This window comes from Neocloeon triangulifer, unplaced genomic scaffold (assembly GCF_031216515.1).
Source record: "Neocloeon triangulifer isolate White Clay Creek 2 clone unplaced genomic scaffold, ASM3121651v1 ptg000014l, whole genome shotgun sequence".
Lineage (NCBI taxonomy): Eukaryota > Metazoa > Arthropoda > Insecta > Ephemeroptera > Baetidae > Neocloeon > Neocloeon triangulifer.
In genome coordinates, this window is record NW_026775556.1 from 1,698,427 (window position 1) to 1,713,576 (window position 15,150).

The 15,150-nt window shown below is 37.0% G+C and overlaps 2 protein-coding genes across 3 annotated transcripts in view; one reads left to right on the plus strand and one right to left on the minus strand.

Annotated features, from left to right (window-relative positions):
* Window positions 1–3,365: 3,365 nt before the first annotated feature.
* The window catches only part of LOC132199375 (uncharacterized), a 32,248-nt gene continuing 20,463 nt past the window's right edge, over window positions 3,366–15,150 (minus strand). Inside the window, exons 1-3 of one of the 2 annotated variants that reach the window (XM_059624030.1) lie at window positions 6,220–6,330; window positions 4,294–4,614; window positions 3,366–3,866 (exon numbers count right to left, since the gene is read on the minus strand). In XM_059624030.1, coding sequence (XP_059480013.1) covers window positions 3,555–3,866; window positions 4,294–4,614; window positions 6,220–6,237 — 651 coding nt within the window. In that variant the 5' untranslated portion in view covers window positions 6,238–6,330 and the 3' untranslated portion in view covers window positions 3,366–3,554. Of the gene's footprint in view, window positions 3,867–4,293; window positions 4,615–6,219; window positions 6,331–15,150 lie in introns of those variants that run through there. The other variant, XM_059624031.1, reaches the window with a different exon arrangement.
* Window positions 10,846–14,881, plus strand: LOC132199374 (protein tfg-1). Its single transcript, XM_059624027.1, has 3 exons — window positions 10,846–10,980; window positions 12,975–13,165; window positions 13,589–14,881. The coding sequence occupies exons 1-3, from the start codon at window positions 10,972–10,974 to the stop codon at window positions 14,553–14,555; spliced, it is 1,167 nt and encodes a 388-aa protein (XP_059480010.1). The 5' UTR covers window positions 10,846–10,971; the 3' UTR covers window positions 14,556–14,881.

Genomic DNA, 15,150 nt, shown 5'->3' on the forward strand with positions numbered 1-15,150 from the left:
TGTTTTGTAGAAAAAAATATCCCAATTAATTCTAAATGTTTTGACCTTAGTTTTTTTCTTTAAAATTGTTTTTTTGTCCAAATAATTCTCAGCCCATGACTTATGGCTGCAGCCGGCAGATAAAAAATATTTTTATTTCATTTTGTCTGAAACGACTAAAAAAAATCATCCAGCAAATTGAGGATGGCCGCCGCTTGCGGCAGGCAGCGGCTTCCAATTTCCAACTTCAAAGGCGCTGCCGGTGGTAAGCGCTCTGGAAAAAATGTTCAACTTTTTGAAAAATTTGTTTTAATAAAACCTTATTAAATTTATCTCTTAGCAATGATATAAATTAAAACTCAAAATTTTCCTCGGCGTTGTGAAAAAATTAAGGTTTGCGAAGTTCTATTTTTCTCATAAAATTTAAAATAAAAAAGTTTAAACTTTAATATGATTTTTTTTTAGAGAAAGGCTCGGACTTTCTTTCCGCAATTGTAATTTTTGTAGTAAAATAATTTTTTCACATTTTAAAGAATGCTCAAAAATAAAATTTCATTTTTTAAGTCAGAAATAAATTTTTAAGATTTTTTCCAAAATAGCCATTGAAATCAGCGTGTCAAAAAATATTATTTTTGAGCATTCTTTAAAATGTGAAAAAATTATTTTACCACAAAAATTACAATTGCGGAAAGAAAGTCTGTGCCTTTCTCTAAAAAATCATATTAAAGTTTATACTTTTCTATTTTAAATTTTATGAGAAAAATGGAATTTTGCAAACCCTTAATTGTTTCACAACGCCGAGGAAAATTTTGAGTTTTAATTTGTATCATTGCATTGAGGGATAAATTTAATTAGGTTTCGTAAAATTAAAAACAAATTTTTCAAAGATGAACAGTTTTTCCAGAGCGCTTATCACCGGCGACACCGCTGAAGTTGGAAAATTGCAAGCGGCGGCCGTCCTCAATTTGATCATCATTCGATCCGCGGCAGCAGAGGTATTTCTCAAATTGAAAACAATTTCGCTCCTCGCCGACTGGGCTCAAATTTAGTATCGCCAAGGAGCCTCTAATTGATAAAACTTTTTCTTGTTGTATTCAATCTATAAATAATCAAAATATATTTTAACACTAAACAGCATGAAAATGCAAAGTTCAAACGATGAAATTTTATTTATTTTGCTTCATTAATGCAATTTTTTGTTTTTAAAAATGGAAATATTTGAAATATACTAGAGATAATTTGGTAATTTTTCACAGCTGACGAGCTCCCTTTCAAAAATTTTAAAACTCAATAGCCGCCCCATTGTACGGTCTTGTTTATATCCCGCGATCACGATATGCAAGAAAAGAGACGCTGATTTTCAGTCTCTTTTTCAACAATTATTAAAGAATTGAACGATTAAATTCACGAAAAATGAATAAAGGCATCATCAAATGTCCTAATCCTACCTCAAATTATCATCAGCCGACTTCAACCAGTCCCAAAAGTCCGAAAACGCGACGGAAATCACTGATATCAGCTCGCGCACGCCGCCGAAACAAAATAAACATTGAAATATGTGGTGATTTCCAACACATATTGGCCAGCATAGGGAACGCATTAGCGCCTGAAAGTAGGCAAATTTGTGTTTCACCATGCGCCTTTATGGAGCTCTCCTGTGAGCAAGTTTAACACCCCATGCCGTTAGAGGCGCTGGCGGCGCAAATTGGTTCTCGTGCAGCGAGCGATAGAAAAATCATAGAGCGACGCGGTTTTTTTGCGAAAAACTTTAAAAAAAATTATTACCCAACATGAATTGAAAAAAAATTTACTTTCCCGGAAAATCAGAGTTTATGTGCCACATGTAACACATAAATGGACCGACCGCCTCTGGCACCCTAGGTAACACAGAAAGATCGGAAGAATGAATAAATCCCGCTGATGGCGATTGAGTCCCCTTGGCGTGCGCCATGCTTTTGGCTGTTGAAAAAGTTTCTTCAACCGGTAACAAAAAGCGCATTTTTTATTGAACTTATTTAGCCCTAATAATAGTCCTATCTGAGTGAAAAGACCAAGATTTTGAAAATAGCATATGCTCCCTACTTAACACAGAAAGATCGGAAGAATGAATAAATCCCGCTGATGGCGATTGAGTCCCCTTGGCGTGCGCCATGCTTTTGGCTGTTGAAAAAGTTTCTTCAACCGGTAACAAAAAGCGCATTTTTTATTGAACTTTATTTAGCCCTAATAATAGTCCTATCTGAGTGAAAAGACCAAGATTTTGAAAATAGCATATGCTCCCTAGGTAACACAGAAAGATCGGAAGAATGAATAAATCCTGCCAAATTATGATATAATTTTGAAAAAATTTCCAGCAAATATTTGTTGTTTTACTTTATTATGTTGGCTTCAATTTCAGACTATTTTTAATTTTAATACGATCATGTAAATTAAATTGGCTTAAAACGCGAATATATTGCACCAAGATGGTTATAAATCTCTCTTTTAAGTCTTTCTAACATTGAGATTTTTTTATTTTATAAAAAATCAAGTCAAAATTCAGAGCAGAAGGCTCAATTTGCGTTAAAACGCCTAAAAGCAGCGTTCGGCGAGCAGTGTGCGACCAATGGCTCGTACGTGTGCGAGGGCCGGTGCCATTGTGCGACATTACCTACAACAGCTACTTTTTTGTTTAACCGCCTATAAATAGCACTTAGTTGCATTTGCATATCATTTGAACTTGTTAATAGTATCCTGAGGATGTATTCTATCCATTATAATAGCTAAAAACATCAAAAATTGAATATATCATTCAATAAACTTAATATAAATCTTGAAAATTCCTTAAGTGTGCGACCACTGGTACAACCACCATAGTGCGTCTCAGTTGAAGGAACAAATTGCGGCAGCGCAAATCGCCTAGGGGAATCTCAACTACCCGCAATTAATATTCATAAGAATCAATTGATTTTTCATATTATGGAGCTCTATGAAGGTTGTATTATGTAATATTCAAAATCCCAAGAAATAGCGACCAGCGACCATCAACAAGGCAGAGTTCCGAAATTCTGCTGCTCTCTATTATTTAAAGAAGTGTAAAGATCTAGCGGTTTGCTACAATATTCCATCAAAATAGGCACCAAATAAAATTAAAATTTAATATTTCTCATTTTTCACCAATTTCAACAAAGAAAGGCAGGGGTAAGTTGCAGACCATCAAGACAATCAATGTGCATCTGCTAGTGAAACAACATAGATAAAACGATAAAATCTTCTAATTATGCAACTTCAAAAAACTCTTTTGCCACGCTGGATGCCTATCCTTGCGTCCACGTTTATTTGTTATTTGACTGAAAAACGCCATTTGATGATAATTTTAAAGAAATATTTAAAACATTGTGTAGGGGTTTTAGTTTTAATATCAAGTTTATTTACATCATTCCACAGCAAAATGTATAAAAATTAACTTCAATGATTGTAAAAAAGGCACCTTCAAGTCCCGAAATCAGACAGAGTCGAGTTGTGTGAGGTGCTGCAGAAGGGGGTGCGGAAGGGAGAAGGGGAGATCACAGAGGAGCCCGTCAATCAGGGGGCCATCAACCCGAGTAGGAGAGGGAGTAGGAACCGGTGTTGAGGTTCACATTGGCGGCGGGGTGGCCCACGAAGGGGTTGTGGTTCAAGTGGGGGTTGACGGGGGCAGGAGCGACAAATGCCCTCTGCTGCTGGAACACTTGCTGCTGGGGTTGCCTGGGCGCGGGGGCGGGGGCAGCGGGGGCGTAGGTGCGGGCGCGGACGACGGGGGTGGGCACCTGCTGGACATTGTTGCCCTTGTACTGCTGCTCGTACTCGTTGTAGATGCGAGGGTCCTCACGGTAGGAACCGTCGTCATAGTCGTCAGAGCTGTAGGCCTGGAAATTTTGAAAATTTTAGTAAAAAAAAATAATCTAAATATTAAAAAAAAAAAAACATAAAACTATAAATTATTATTTTAAGCATAAAAAGTAAAAAATAAATTAATATTTTAAAAATAGGAAATAATATAATTAAAATTAACTTATAATTTATTTTAATTATTAAATTTTAATTTATTTTGATTATATTATAAAAGTTTGTTATCATTGTTAAAAAGAAAAGAATTTAAATTTAAAAAAAGAATTAAAAGTGATCTTGATCTGTAGAAGTCTTTAGAACTCCTTGATTTTTTTTACTCCACTCCTGAAATAGTTCAGGAAGTCCCTTGAAAAACCGGTTTTGTGGCCAAATAAATTAAAGAATTGTGACCTTAAGAAGGGTGCGTGTGCAAAATGTAGGTCGAAAAGGAGGTCTCTGTAATACCTGGTTGTTGTTGTCGCCGCCGATGGTTGCAGGGGGGACGTTGATGCCGGTGCCGGCGGGCTCGAAGCCGCGCTTGGTGGCGCCGTACTCGATTTCGCGCTTCTCGCCGTTGCTGTCGATGTAGCCGTACTTGCCGTAAACCTCACCGGTCGGGTACTTGGTCTCGATCTTGAAGCTGCCGTCGGCGCCCTCGTAGCCGTAGCTGTACGAGCCGTCCTCATTGTGTTGGTTGATCTGCTTCAGGATGGGCACCGGCGTCGTGCTCGGCGCCGCCAGACCGGCGCGCTGTCCCACGGCCACTGCCGCCAAACTGGCGAAAACCTTTTAACAACAAAAAATATCTTTTAATCATGGAGTAAATTTAAAATTGCTTGAAAAAGGGACTAAATTGATTATATATTGTGCCAGTTAATTGTAAGATTCAAATTTAAGATTTTTCACAACAATTTAAGAATTGAAACATTGTTTCAGTTACTTAAAATTTGGAAAATAAATATTCCATAGAATTAGATAAGCTTAATAAAAGTTTCAAATAGATCAATTTGGCATGTCAATTGTAAGATGTCTTTTCAGCTATCTTCAAAATTCAAAGTATTAGAGCTGGGCTTCAGCTATAGGATGATTGATTTACTTAGTAAAAAGTTTTATAAATTTTAGTTAAAAAATAAAAGAATTCAAAGTCGATGCAAATCCACATTAATGTGCAAAAGTTCATTTTCCCTTATGGTTTGTCGTTGCTGGAAATTATGACTAGCTTCTTAATGCAGCAATTGCAAAAAGTGAATCGGAATCTAATGAGACACACATGATTCTTGAAACTTAAAGTTTTATAGTTTTCGTTATAAAAACATTCATGTAATCCTGTGAAATCCTTTTTTAATGGTTAACTTCTTCAAACTTTATTCAAATGAAATTATTAGATGTTAAAAAAAATTCAGTTTTTTTTTTATTTTTTAAACTAAATTTTAGTTTTAATTGAAATGAGACAAGTGTGGAAAAAATTGTTACAGTTGACACAAATTTTAATGTCAATGTCACCATTATAGGAAAAAAACTAGTAAAGGCAGCGAAGCGTGCTAAGTGTTAGCTAATCGCTTTCACTCTCTCTGCTCGTATTTGGTGTCCGGCCGGCTTTGGAGCAGGTCGGATTCCTTGTGTCACAACAACAGACGCGACTGCCCGACATAAGAATCGATTTACATAGATAGAAAATTATAGTACGTGCCGCAATTAAACGCGGTTGCGTCACGTCAAGTGAGTGGCGAAACAAACTGGATTTATTAATTTTTCGTCGCTTGCCGGTTGCGTGCCGCGAGATATGTGCGAAGGTGATGATAATCGTTTTTGCGCTCGACGACGGCTTTTAATTGCAACTTGCCAACAATTATCTTAATTTCATTCACGGAAAAATTTTATAAGAAAGAAAAATTAGAAGATACAAATAAATTAATTTATTTTTAATTTCCGTGACTTTTTAATTTTATAATATCCTCTAATTTTTCTCTCAATTGGTAAAAATAAATAATATTGATAACTATTACAAGAAATAATTCATTTAAAAAATTTCAAAACAATATTCACCATCAAATTTCAATTTTATTCCTAATTCACTGCTATAGAAATTAGAAACTTTTTACTTGGTTCAATGATCACAATAAAATCTGCTCTATTTTTAAAATTGAAAGTTTACTCATTTTCCTTGATTGTGAAATTGACAAAATCCAATCAATCTTCATTCATATTAAATGAAAGGAATAAAGCTTTAAATTTAATTCTTTTAATTATAGTGAGAGGCAGTTTAATTCACTTCAGATAAAAATCAACTTCCTAAACAGTTTGACCGTCTTTCATTAATCAAATTAAAAAACAAATCACCCTTTTTAATTTGATACTTTTAAGTAACAAATAATTCAAAAAAGTACTCACGAGAGCTGCGATGCGCATTGTTGCGTGCGGGGATTGGAGAGCAAGCAAGCGCCCGCGGAGGGGACCTGCTCTTTTATATACGGGGCGACTCCTTCCTACCCTGCGCGCGTCAAGTGGACCGGAAACCTCGCCACGCATCCCTCCCACCCCGCGCGACCCACGTGCATCTCGAGTGTGATGAACAAACGCATTGCTAATTAGCATGCCGTGAGTGAGGTCAGCCCCCAGATGACCCACCTCACAAAAATTTTGGGCGTCTGCAGACCGAGAAATTGTTGCACAACGGCCTTGTTGGAACCGTTTTTATAGGAGAATGACCTTTTCTATCCAGTTTTTTCATATATAATTAACTATTAAATTAAATTGGTTTGAAATCGTTAATACAATTTTTATTAAACATAAATATTTTAAAAAGCAAACATTTAGTGGATTAACTTATAAATTAAATTTCCTTTCAATTTGTTGCATTTCAATTATTTTCGAACATTTTTTTCTAATCAAATCATTGAATAAAAATATCAAAAATAAACTAGATTGATGATTGACTTGTTTTTTCCCTTTTGGGAATTAAGTTATGCCAGGGAAAGTGCGAAATCCAATTTATGAAATAGCAAATGAATTTCTGATGTGTTAAATTAAAACTTAACCGGCCTACATGTAAGTTTTCGCTGAATAAAATTTAATTAAAATGATAAATGAGCAATTAAAACATCGCAAGATAAAACGGTACTTGTGCAAAAGTGAGTGCATCTCTCGTCATCTCAAGTTTCGCAGTTTTGCAAGTGCATAAAGTAGGAGGAGTACATACTACTCTACTTTCGCTTTCTTCTTGCAGCATCTCGGTCACTCCTCGCGATTAATAAAATGGTCAGGTGTCAGGTCGCGCGAAGGAGGAAGTGTTTGGCCAAAAGAGACAGGAAGCGTCCGCTCGGGCTGGGCTTGTTTTTTGGCCCTGGGCAAGGCCGCGCTAAGTGCGGCCAAGAAAAAATCTGGTTCACCGCGCATTTTCAAGGCGACCCGCTTCCGAATATTTAATAATGCGTCCGATTTTCATTAGCTCAAGGGTGGGGTTGAGAAGATATTGGGATGTTTCTGCTTGTGAAACAGTTTAAGATTAAATAAATTATTTTTACAAACTGATGTTAAATAAAAATGGAGAAAAATGACGCCAAAATATTGGTGCAAAATATTTCAATTATATATTTCAGAATAAAATGATGGATGCTTTCTAAAATATATGTTGTGAATTTGGAAAAATATAGGGAAAAAAATAAAAAACTTAGAATCTACGATAAAATGTTACAAAGATATTCTTTGATTTTCTCAGATTTTCCTGTCAAATTTCAAAATAATTTTTTTCTTTTGAACTATATATAGATTTCAGGCAAATAATTGACTAAAAACGGCTACCATTTAAATATTCGTATTAAACAATATGAACAATATATAAATAATTGCTATTGATTCTATTTGATTGATATAAAATTTTTAAAATAAGATTGAGACGACTTGCAGATATCTGCTAAAACACGCCAATAACATCAAAAGAGATTCGGCCGCTGCGACAAACCTTGGAAATTATGATGATTGATCACAAAAGGCAATTTTCTGCCCAGATATGCATTATAGCAAATTCAAAACAATACAATATGTCACCTTATTTACGAATAAGAGGGAAAAAATGCATATTACAAAAAGTTTTTACAGCGTTTCTGTTGTTTTAATTAATTTAACAATATTAAAACGTTAAAAATGAAATGAATATTTCAGCTATTTAGGCCTATTTTTGCTTTATTTAAGAACTAAAAATTAACAACTTTGTGACAAAAACAGCTTATGATAGATTTTATCTTGCATACTGGCCTGCATCTTCTTTCTAAAATTGCTCAAAATATTTTTTCAAGAAAAATATATCCACAAGGCAATCGATTTCATTCCAAGAAAAACTACATAGACGACTATTAACAATAAATTACCAATACTAAGCTATTTCAGAAAGCTGATTATTATATAGCTATTCAAGGTTGATGACTTTTTTATATCCTTTGCTCTCCTTTGAGCAGCAACAATAAATAGGCGCTTTGCTTGAATTATCTTGTTCATTGAAAATCGCATTTAATTTAATCATGAAGAGTTAAAAATACAATTTCAGTAGTTTTTTACGGTATAATATATTTTGATGTAACTGAATCAAATTAACAAATGAAGAAAGGTTTTCTAAATTTAATAAAATAGAATTGTTTCAAAAGGGCAGGGTTGAAACTACAATACTTCGTAAATTAAATTTTTTTACCTTAAATGAAACAATATTAATTTGCATTTAATCCTGCTTGAATTTAGATTTGAAAGAAATTCAATGCATTATAGATGATATCTTTTGAAAACGAGTTCAATGTCAATTGGAAAGTTATCCGGCTTGCGATTCTGCAGCCTGCCGAAAAGGAAAGTTTTGCCGGTTGCATAAACTCACGGGAATTCCACTTCCCATGCAACAAAACTTCTCCCTTTTGTCCTTTCGCCAAGACAATCGGAGCCGACGATACTCGCTTTTAATAATAATTTTCCTTTCGCGTCTTTTCCAAGGTTGGGGTCCGCATTCCTCGTCTCCAACAAAAGGGAACAATACAGAGCCCAGCGGCCGGCTGTGAATTTCAAAGAATCGCGACAAAAAGAAATTTTATACCAGACTTGATTGGATCGAAGGTGGAGAAAATTCGCTCCACGCCCTGCGAGAGAAAAATTCCCCAAGTATGCACTTTTGACCAGGAAATAAATCGGACACGCACTACTGCCCTTCGCGGGGGTCTTTTTATTAATATTGTTTCCCGCCATGCAAATAATATAAGCATATTTTCATAAAGAGACGCGAGCGCGCTCGAGCGAGACACTCGAGTAAAAGCAAACACGTACGACAATCAAAGTCACCGAGTGAAATTGAACACCTCCGGTTTAGTTATGCGAATATAAAGTGTGTTATTGTGAATTATGATATCATCGTTGGTTTTGCACCCCAGTTGCTGTCTAATTGGACCTGAAGGGAAACAATTATGCGCAACACGCACGCACAATTAGAGAAATTGGAATGATATTAATCAAAATTATAAATTCAAGTTTCTACAAAGTGGAAATTTACATAAAAAATTAATTACAACTCAAAAATTAACTATAGCTTTCAATTGAAATTTTAGGTTGTAATTTTATAGCTCTATGGTTTGTGAAATTATTTGAACTTCTTTTTAGTATCACTATGGGTTTAACCCGGCGGCCGTGTCTCTTTTGATGTCGGGCGTTTTAGCAGACATCTGCTAGTTGTAAACCCTTTCTTCTCTTTTTTTCCCCAATTTAAAATTTTATATTGACTGAGAAGAATAAAAAATAAAATAATAATAATTTAAATAAATAAATTAGAAAAAAAAACAATTATTTAATTTGAAAAAATTCATGTTTTTTGTTTCTTATAATTCAAGGTCCGCGCATCAGCAACAATGAAAAAAGATTTGATTGTTGTTTGAGCTCTCTGATTGGGTACAAGAAAAGTTGTACCCAATCAGAGAGCTCGACAACAATCGAAATTTTCTGACGAGCGGACCTTGTTATAATTCACTAATTGTAAGCTGAAATATGTTTTATGCTGGTAAATATATTAATTGATTGAATGAAAATTTTCAGTATTTGAACGTTATAAATCACAATCTTTTGTTATTCCTGGCAAAAATATATAAATAAAATTATAAAAACTAATTTTTATTTTTCAGCAATAAAACCAAACTTATCCAGTAATCTTTTTTATTCAATACGAATATAATTATCAAAAATCGTCTTTAACTGACCGCTCGCTCATTTTTAGAGCTGTGAAGCAACCTGTTGATTGATTTGTATTAAGAATTACGCAAATAAATTTATATAAGCAGTGCATTGGTTCGAATAGTCTCCATGCATTGCGAAAAGCGAGACGTCTTAAACGGGACTAGTTGAATTTCCAGTCGGCTCTGAAATAATTGTCGGCGGGCACAGCATTAGAAATCAAAGCGGTGCTTGCTCCCGCATCCCAATTATTAGAGCAGCGAACGGATTACGCAACTGGCGGCTCCGTCGTTGAGATCAACGCACGCACTACCAATAACAAATTCTCATTTACCAAATCGATTTACGACCAATTGCGGCTAAAGTTCATCGCGAGAAAACCGCGGCTTGGCCAAAGGTGCGAAATTACTTAAGAATCTCATAAACTTAGAAATATAATTTTATAAAAAAATTACTCAAATAATTTGGATTGAAAATAAATTTTTTCATTGTTCAAACCATTGTTATTTTTCAAAATTAAATAAAAATATTCGTGCAATATTAAAAAAAGAGAAATTTGCTGCCAACAATAAAAAGAATTTGAAGCGGTGACGCAAAAGGTCTATCCATGAGGGCGTGTCCCTCCTAGGACTGTTTGATTTCAAAAAGTGAAATCAAATCATTTTTTTTTTATTTATTTTTATACTTTTCTTGGATCAAAAACATCATTTATTTTTCTTTCGAAATTCGATTTTGAGAAATTGAGTGAGACAAAAGAAATTTAACTTGGTTTGAGTGTTCAAATCGGCACAAGTTTGTCGGGCGTGTTGATGGCGAGTTCGGATCGAGCGCTCCACCCAGGCGACGGTCGTGCACCCCCACCCCCTCTTGGGCCGCAGCCGCACTTTCCTCTGATAAAAGCCGCGCTCCAAGTCTGGCACCGGCCTATAGTCCAGCCGCCGCTGCAACATGAGACCGGTGAGTTACAGAATCTCCTCCAATATCTCGCATTTCCATCAATTAGAAACCAACTCAATTTTCATTTTTGAAGTTTAAAAAAAATTTCAAAAATTAAACGAAATGTTGTGCTAAAAATTTCAAATATTTCAACAAATAAGGAAACATGCAAAGCTGAGACTTCCTTTAATCATAATTTATTTTGTTCCTTAATGCAGAAGTCGGCAGAAGTTAAAAAGATGTTAATTTTTAAATTTCCTTTTCATACAGTAAATTGATTCCCTTTGAATTTTATTCAAAATCTTCTCGATTAAAACTGAACTATTTATTCTTCTTATCTTTTTCGCTAATTAATTCATTTTATGCTTTATAATTAAATTAACTTTTTTTAAAAAAAAAAGAGCTGAATTTTATAATTTTTATATTTTAAAATCAATATAAAATATAAATCACTCGCAAGATGTCATGTCTTGTAACAAAGGGAAAGCTACTGCTGTACCACAAAACATGAACACAACAAAACACTCTTCGGAATATAATTTTACTTCCTACGTTGATAACATCTGACCCTAAAGTGTTGCCTCTGATAGGATTAGTCGTGACAAACGCTTTCTGCGGCGCGAATCAAAATTACACGCACGTTAGAAATTTTTGCAGATCAACTCTTTTTTTCTCACGAGCAGCGCAGGTTGATTTTGACCTGCTTTTCTCAGACCTGTTTGTTTGGTCACCAGCTGACCTTGGTTGAACACGCGGGGTCAAGAAGTTGAAAAAAGAAGTGAATTTCGCATCCACGCCCAAGCACAGGGTTGGAAATCTACACGCGTTGGGCGTGTTTTTCTGCCGCTCTCACCTGTGCGCTTTTTCAAGGCGAATCCAATCGGTGAACGTGACAACAATGAGGAAATCAGTTCAGTAAGGGAGACAATTACCCAGCGTGGCGGAACAAAATAACGTGTTCGTTTTTTATCACATTATGACCAAAAGAGGAAACTTTCAATTTCACTCAAATTGTTCTCCAATAAGAGTAGGACTTTTCATGAAAATACATTGTTTATTTTTTATTGTTTGGTGTTAAACATAGAAAATTTCACTATGAGGAACTTTTTTCCGAATCCCTTAAGACTTTATTTTTGCCAATTTAGAGGAGTGATTTAAGGTATCGTTCTGGGCTACATCTTTAGTTATTAAATAAAAAAATCATTTAGAAATCGTTCTTTTTTTTTCAATAGTGTGGGTTTACCGCGGCGGCCGTGTCTCTTTTGATGTCGGGCGTTTTAGCAGACATCTGCTAGTTGTAAACCCTTTCTTCTCTTTTTTCCAATTTTAAATATTTGTATTGACCGAGAAGAATAAATAATAATAAAAGAATCTAATTATTTCAGTTCTTAAGATTAATTTCAGCTTCTCCTTAATGTGTCAATCACAAATGAGCTCCAATTAAGAAAGATATCAACAAAGATATCTCGTCATCAAAGTTTTGCTTTAATTGAAATTCATTCCAAAGGTCTAAAATGAAAGTGAATATAATAATATGTTGAATAAAAATTTGAAATTAGGAGCAAATATTTAGCCTCTCGATTTGCTGCGAGCAATGCACAAACTGATTACAAGATTTTCAGCTTGACTCGGCACGATTTCGTTGCGTAATTATCGCGCGCCGCAATAAAACTGTGTGCGAGCCTCGGCAAAGTGCAAAAAGTCTTTTTACAACTGGCACGTTCCTTTCACTACTTTTTGCTCCCACAAGAGCTGAACGCCTCGACCCGATCGCGAATTTCGACTAGCGTTATTTCCATGCAAATTCTGGTGCCGCGAACTCAATAATTAGGTCCCCGCGATACCCAAATAAATAAAATGCTCTTGGCCTCGATCCTCTGCTCTCGGGCGTGGTTCCCTTTGCCAAAATAAAGCGATAGAGACGGCCTCGAAAATCGTGACCTGCCGACCACTGTTGAAAAAAAATATTTTAAAGCACCTTTTTTTTCTCAATGTGTTTGTAATCTTGTTGACAGGTTTTGGCGTTGTTATTGTTGTCGGCCGCGTGCGCCTCGGCGCAGCAGCAGCAGGAGTACGACTACGCGGACTACGCTGAGCAGCCTGCCGCCCCCAGAGCCGCCCCCAGGGCCGTTGGCAGACCCTTTGGAGTCCAACAACCGGCCACTCCCAAACCCACCCCTGTTCCTATTCTCAAGCAGATCAACAAGTAATTAAAAAAATTTTTTACTTCGATCGTTCAAATCATGTACCTTCTCCATATTTTTTTTTTTTTAATATTTAGAGCTTGAAATTACTTATTTCATGACTCAAAATCGCGATCAAAATTTTTCGCTCTTAAGCATCAAAAGAGAAGTAGGTTTAATATAAGATTCACTATTTAGCGCCAAAACAATTTAACCGTGGCAGATTTATCTTGTCTCTCATAGTCGAGCACGGTCAGGATATTGTAAATTACCTATTATTACAAAATTATTTATAAATTGAGCAATGATTCCCTTTTTTTTTTTTTTTTTTTTTTTTGCTGGAAATGGTTTAAGTTTTCACCACTTTTCAATGTATTCAAAAATTGAAATTTATATTTAATTTAAAAAAAAAAAAAATTTAGCTCATGATATATTTCCATTTTTAGGCACAACGATGACGGTTCCTACACCTACGGCTTCGAGGGCGCCGACGGCACCTTCAAGATTGAGACCAAGTTTGCCGACGGCGCCGTCAAGGGCAAGTACGGCTTTGTTGACGACACCGGCAAGGTGCGCACCGTTGAGTACGGCGCCGACCGTTACGGATTCCAGCCGGTTGGCGAGGGCATCACCGTCGCCCCTCCAACCCTGATCGACGAGAGCCAGGTTGAAGAAGAGGAAGAGCAGCAGCAGTACGTCCCCCGTCCCGCCGCCCCCAGGCCCAAGAAGCCCAAGCAGCCCCGTCCCGTTCTCCAGCAACAACCCATCGTCGCCTACCAACCCGCTCCCGCTGCTCCCGTTCAGCAATACAACCCTCCCGCCCCTCAGCAACAGTTCGCTGCCGCCCCTCAACCTTCGGGCGGTGCCTACAATCAGCAGATCAACTTTCAGCAGCGACCCCAGCAGCAGCAATACCAGGTTGTTGAGTCTCAGGAGCGCGCTCCCGTCCCTCCCCGCCGCATCCAGGTCGCCGGCGCCGCTCCCCTCCCTCCCAGGGCTCAGATCCCAGGAGCCGCTCCCGCCGGACGTGTGGCTGAGGCTCCCAGGGCCGGTCCCACTCCCGCTCGCAGAGTTCCGGTAGCGGGAGCCGCTCCCGCTCCTCTGCAGCCCCAGCAGCAGTACTACCAACCGCAGCAGTTCCAGCAGCAGGCCGCTCCCGCTCGCCAGGTCGCTGCCCAGCCACCCCAGCAGCAGTTCTTCCAGCCCAACCCTCAGGCGTACCAACAGCAGGCCGCTCCTGCTCCCACTCACTTCCAACCCGCTCCTGCTCCGGCCCGCAGCCTCCCTCAGCAGCAGCCACCCCGTGCCAGGGCGTTCCCCGCCGGAGGCAGCGTGCTTGACCAGCTGGCCAAGGACTACGCACTGCCCAAGGGCGGACACGTGCTGCACGACATCACTTTCAGTGGTTTCTAGATGTTGGGACTTGGTGGGCTAGAACACTTTCCGAGAGGAAAAGAAAACGAGTGCCAATTCCGATTTGTACCCAATTTTATCATCCATTTATATTATATGTATCTCAAGTTTTCATATATTGTCCTATAGAGTCACTCGGGATTGCGTGATTCGCAGAAATTTCAACGTGTGCGTCAACGATATTCGCACACGAGTGATTATTTCAGTGAGAGTTATGCTAATTTTTTTATTTGTTTGTTTTTCTCCAAGGAAAGCAGAGAGCAAGGAATGAAAATGAATAGTTGTACATTGACGAAAATAAAAAAAAATTTGTGTGTCTTATATAATTTAAACTTTTTCATTGACCCTCTTCAATCACCCTTAATAAGTGAAGAGTCTAGAAGTTCTGAATCCACGTTAAAATTCTTTTGATAATTTGATCAATTTTATGGTAGTTTTCGCAAATTCATAAGGATATTTAGCATAATCATATCAATTTAAACAAAAGGCGTGAAAAAGTGACAAAATTGTATTTAAAATTATGCATATGAGAAATAAGCTTCATTCTTTTTTCTGTACTGTAACTATTATGATGATATATTTAAATGAATTATTA

Excerpts from the sequence above, each read along its gene's own strand:
- LOC132199374 (XM_059624027.1), top strand. Across the intron at positions 13,166-13,588 it reads ATTCTCAAGCAGATCAACAA|GCACAACGATGACGGTTCCT; the intron begins GTAATTAAAAAA and ends TTCCATTTTTAG.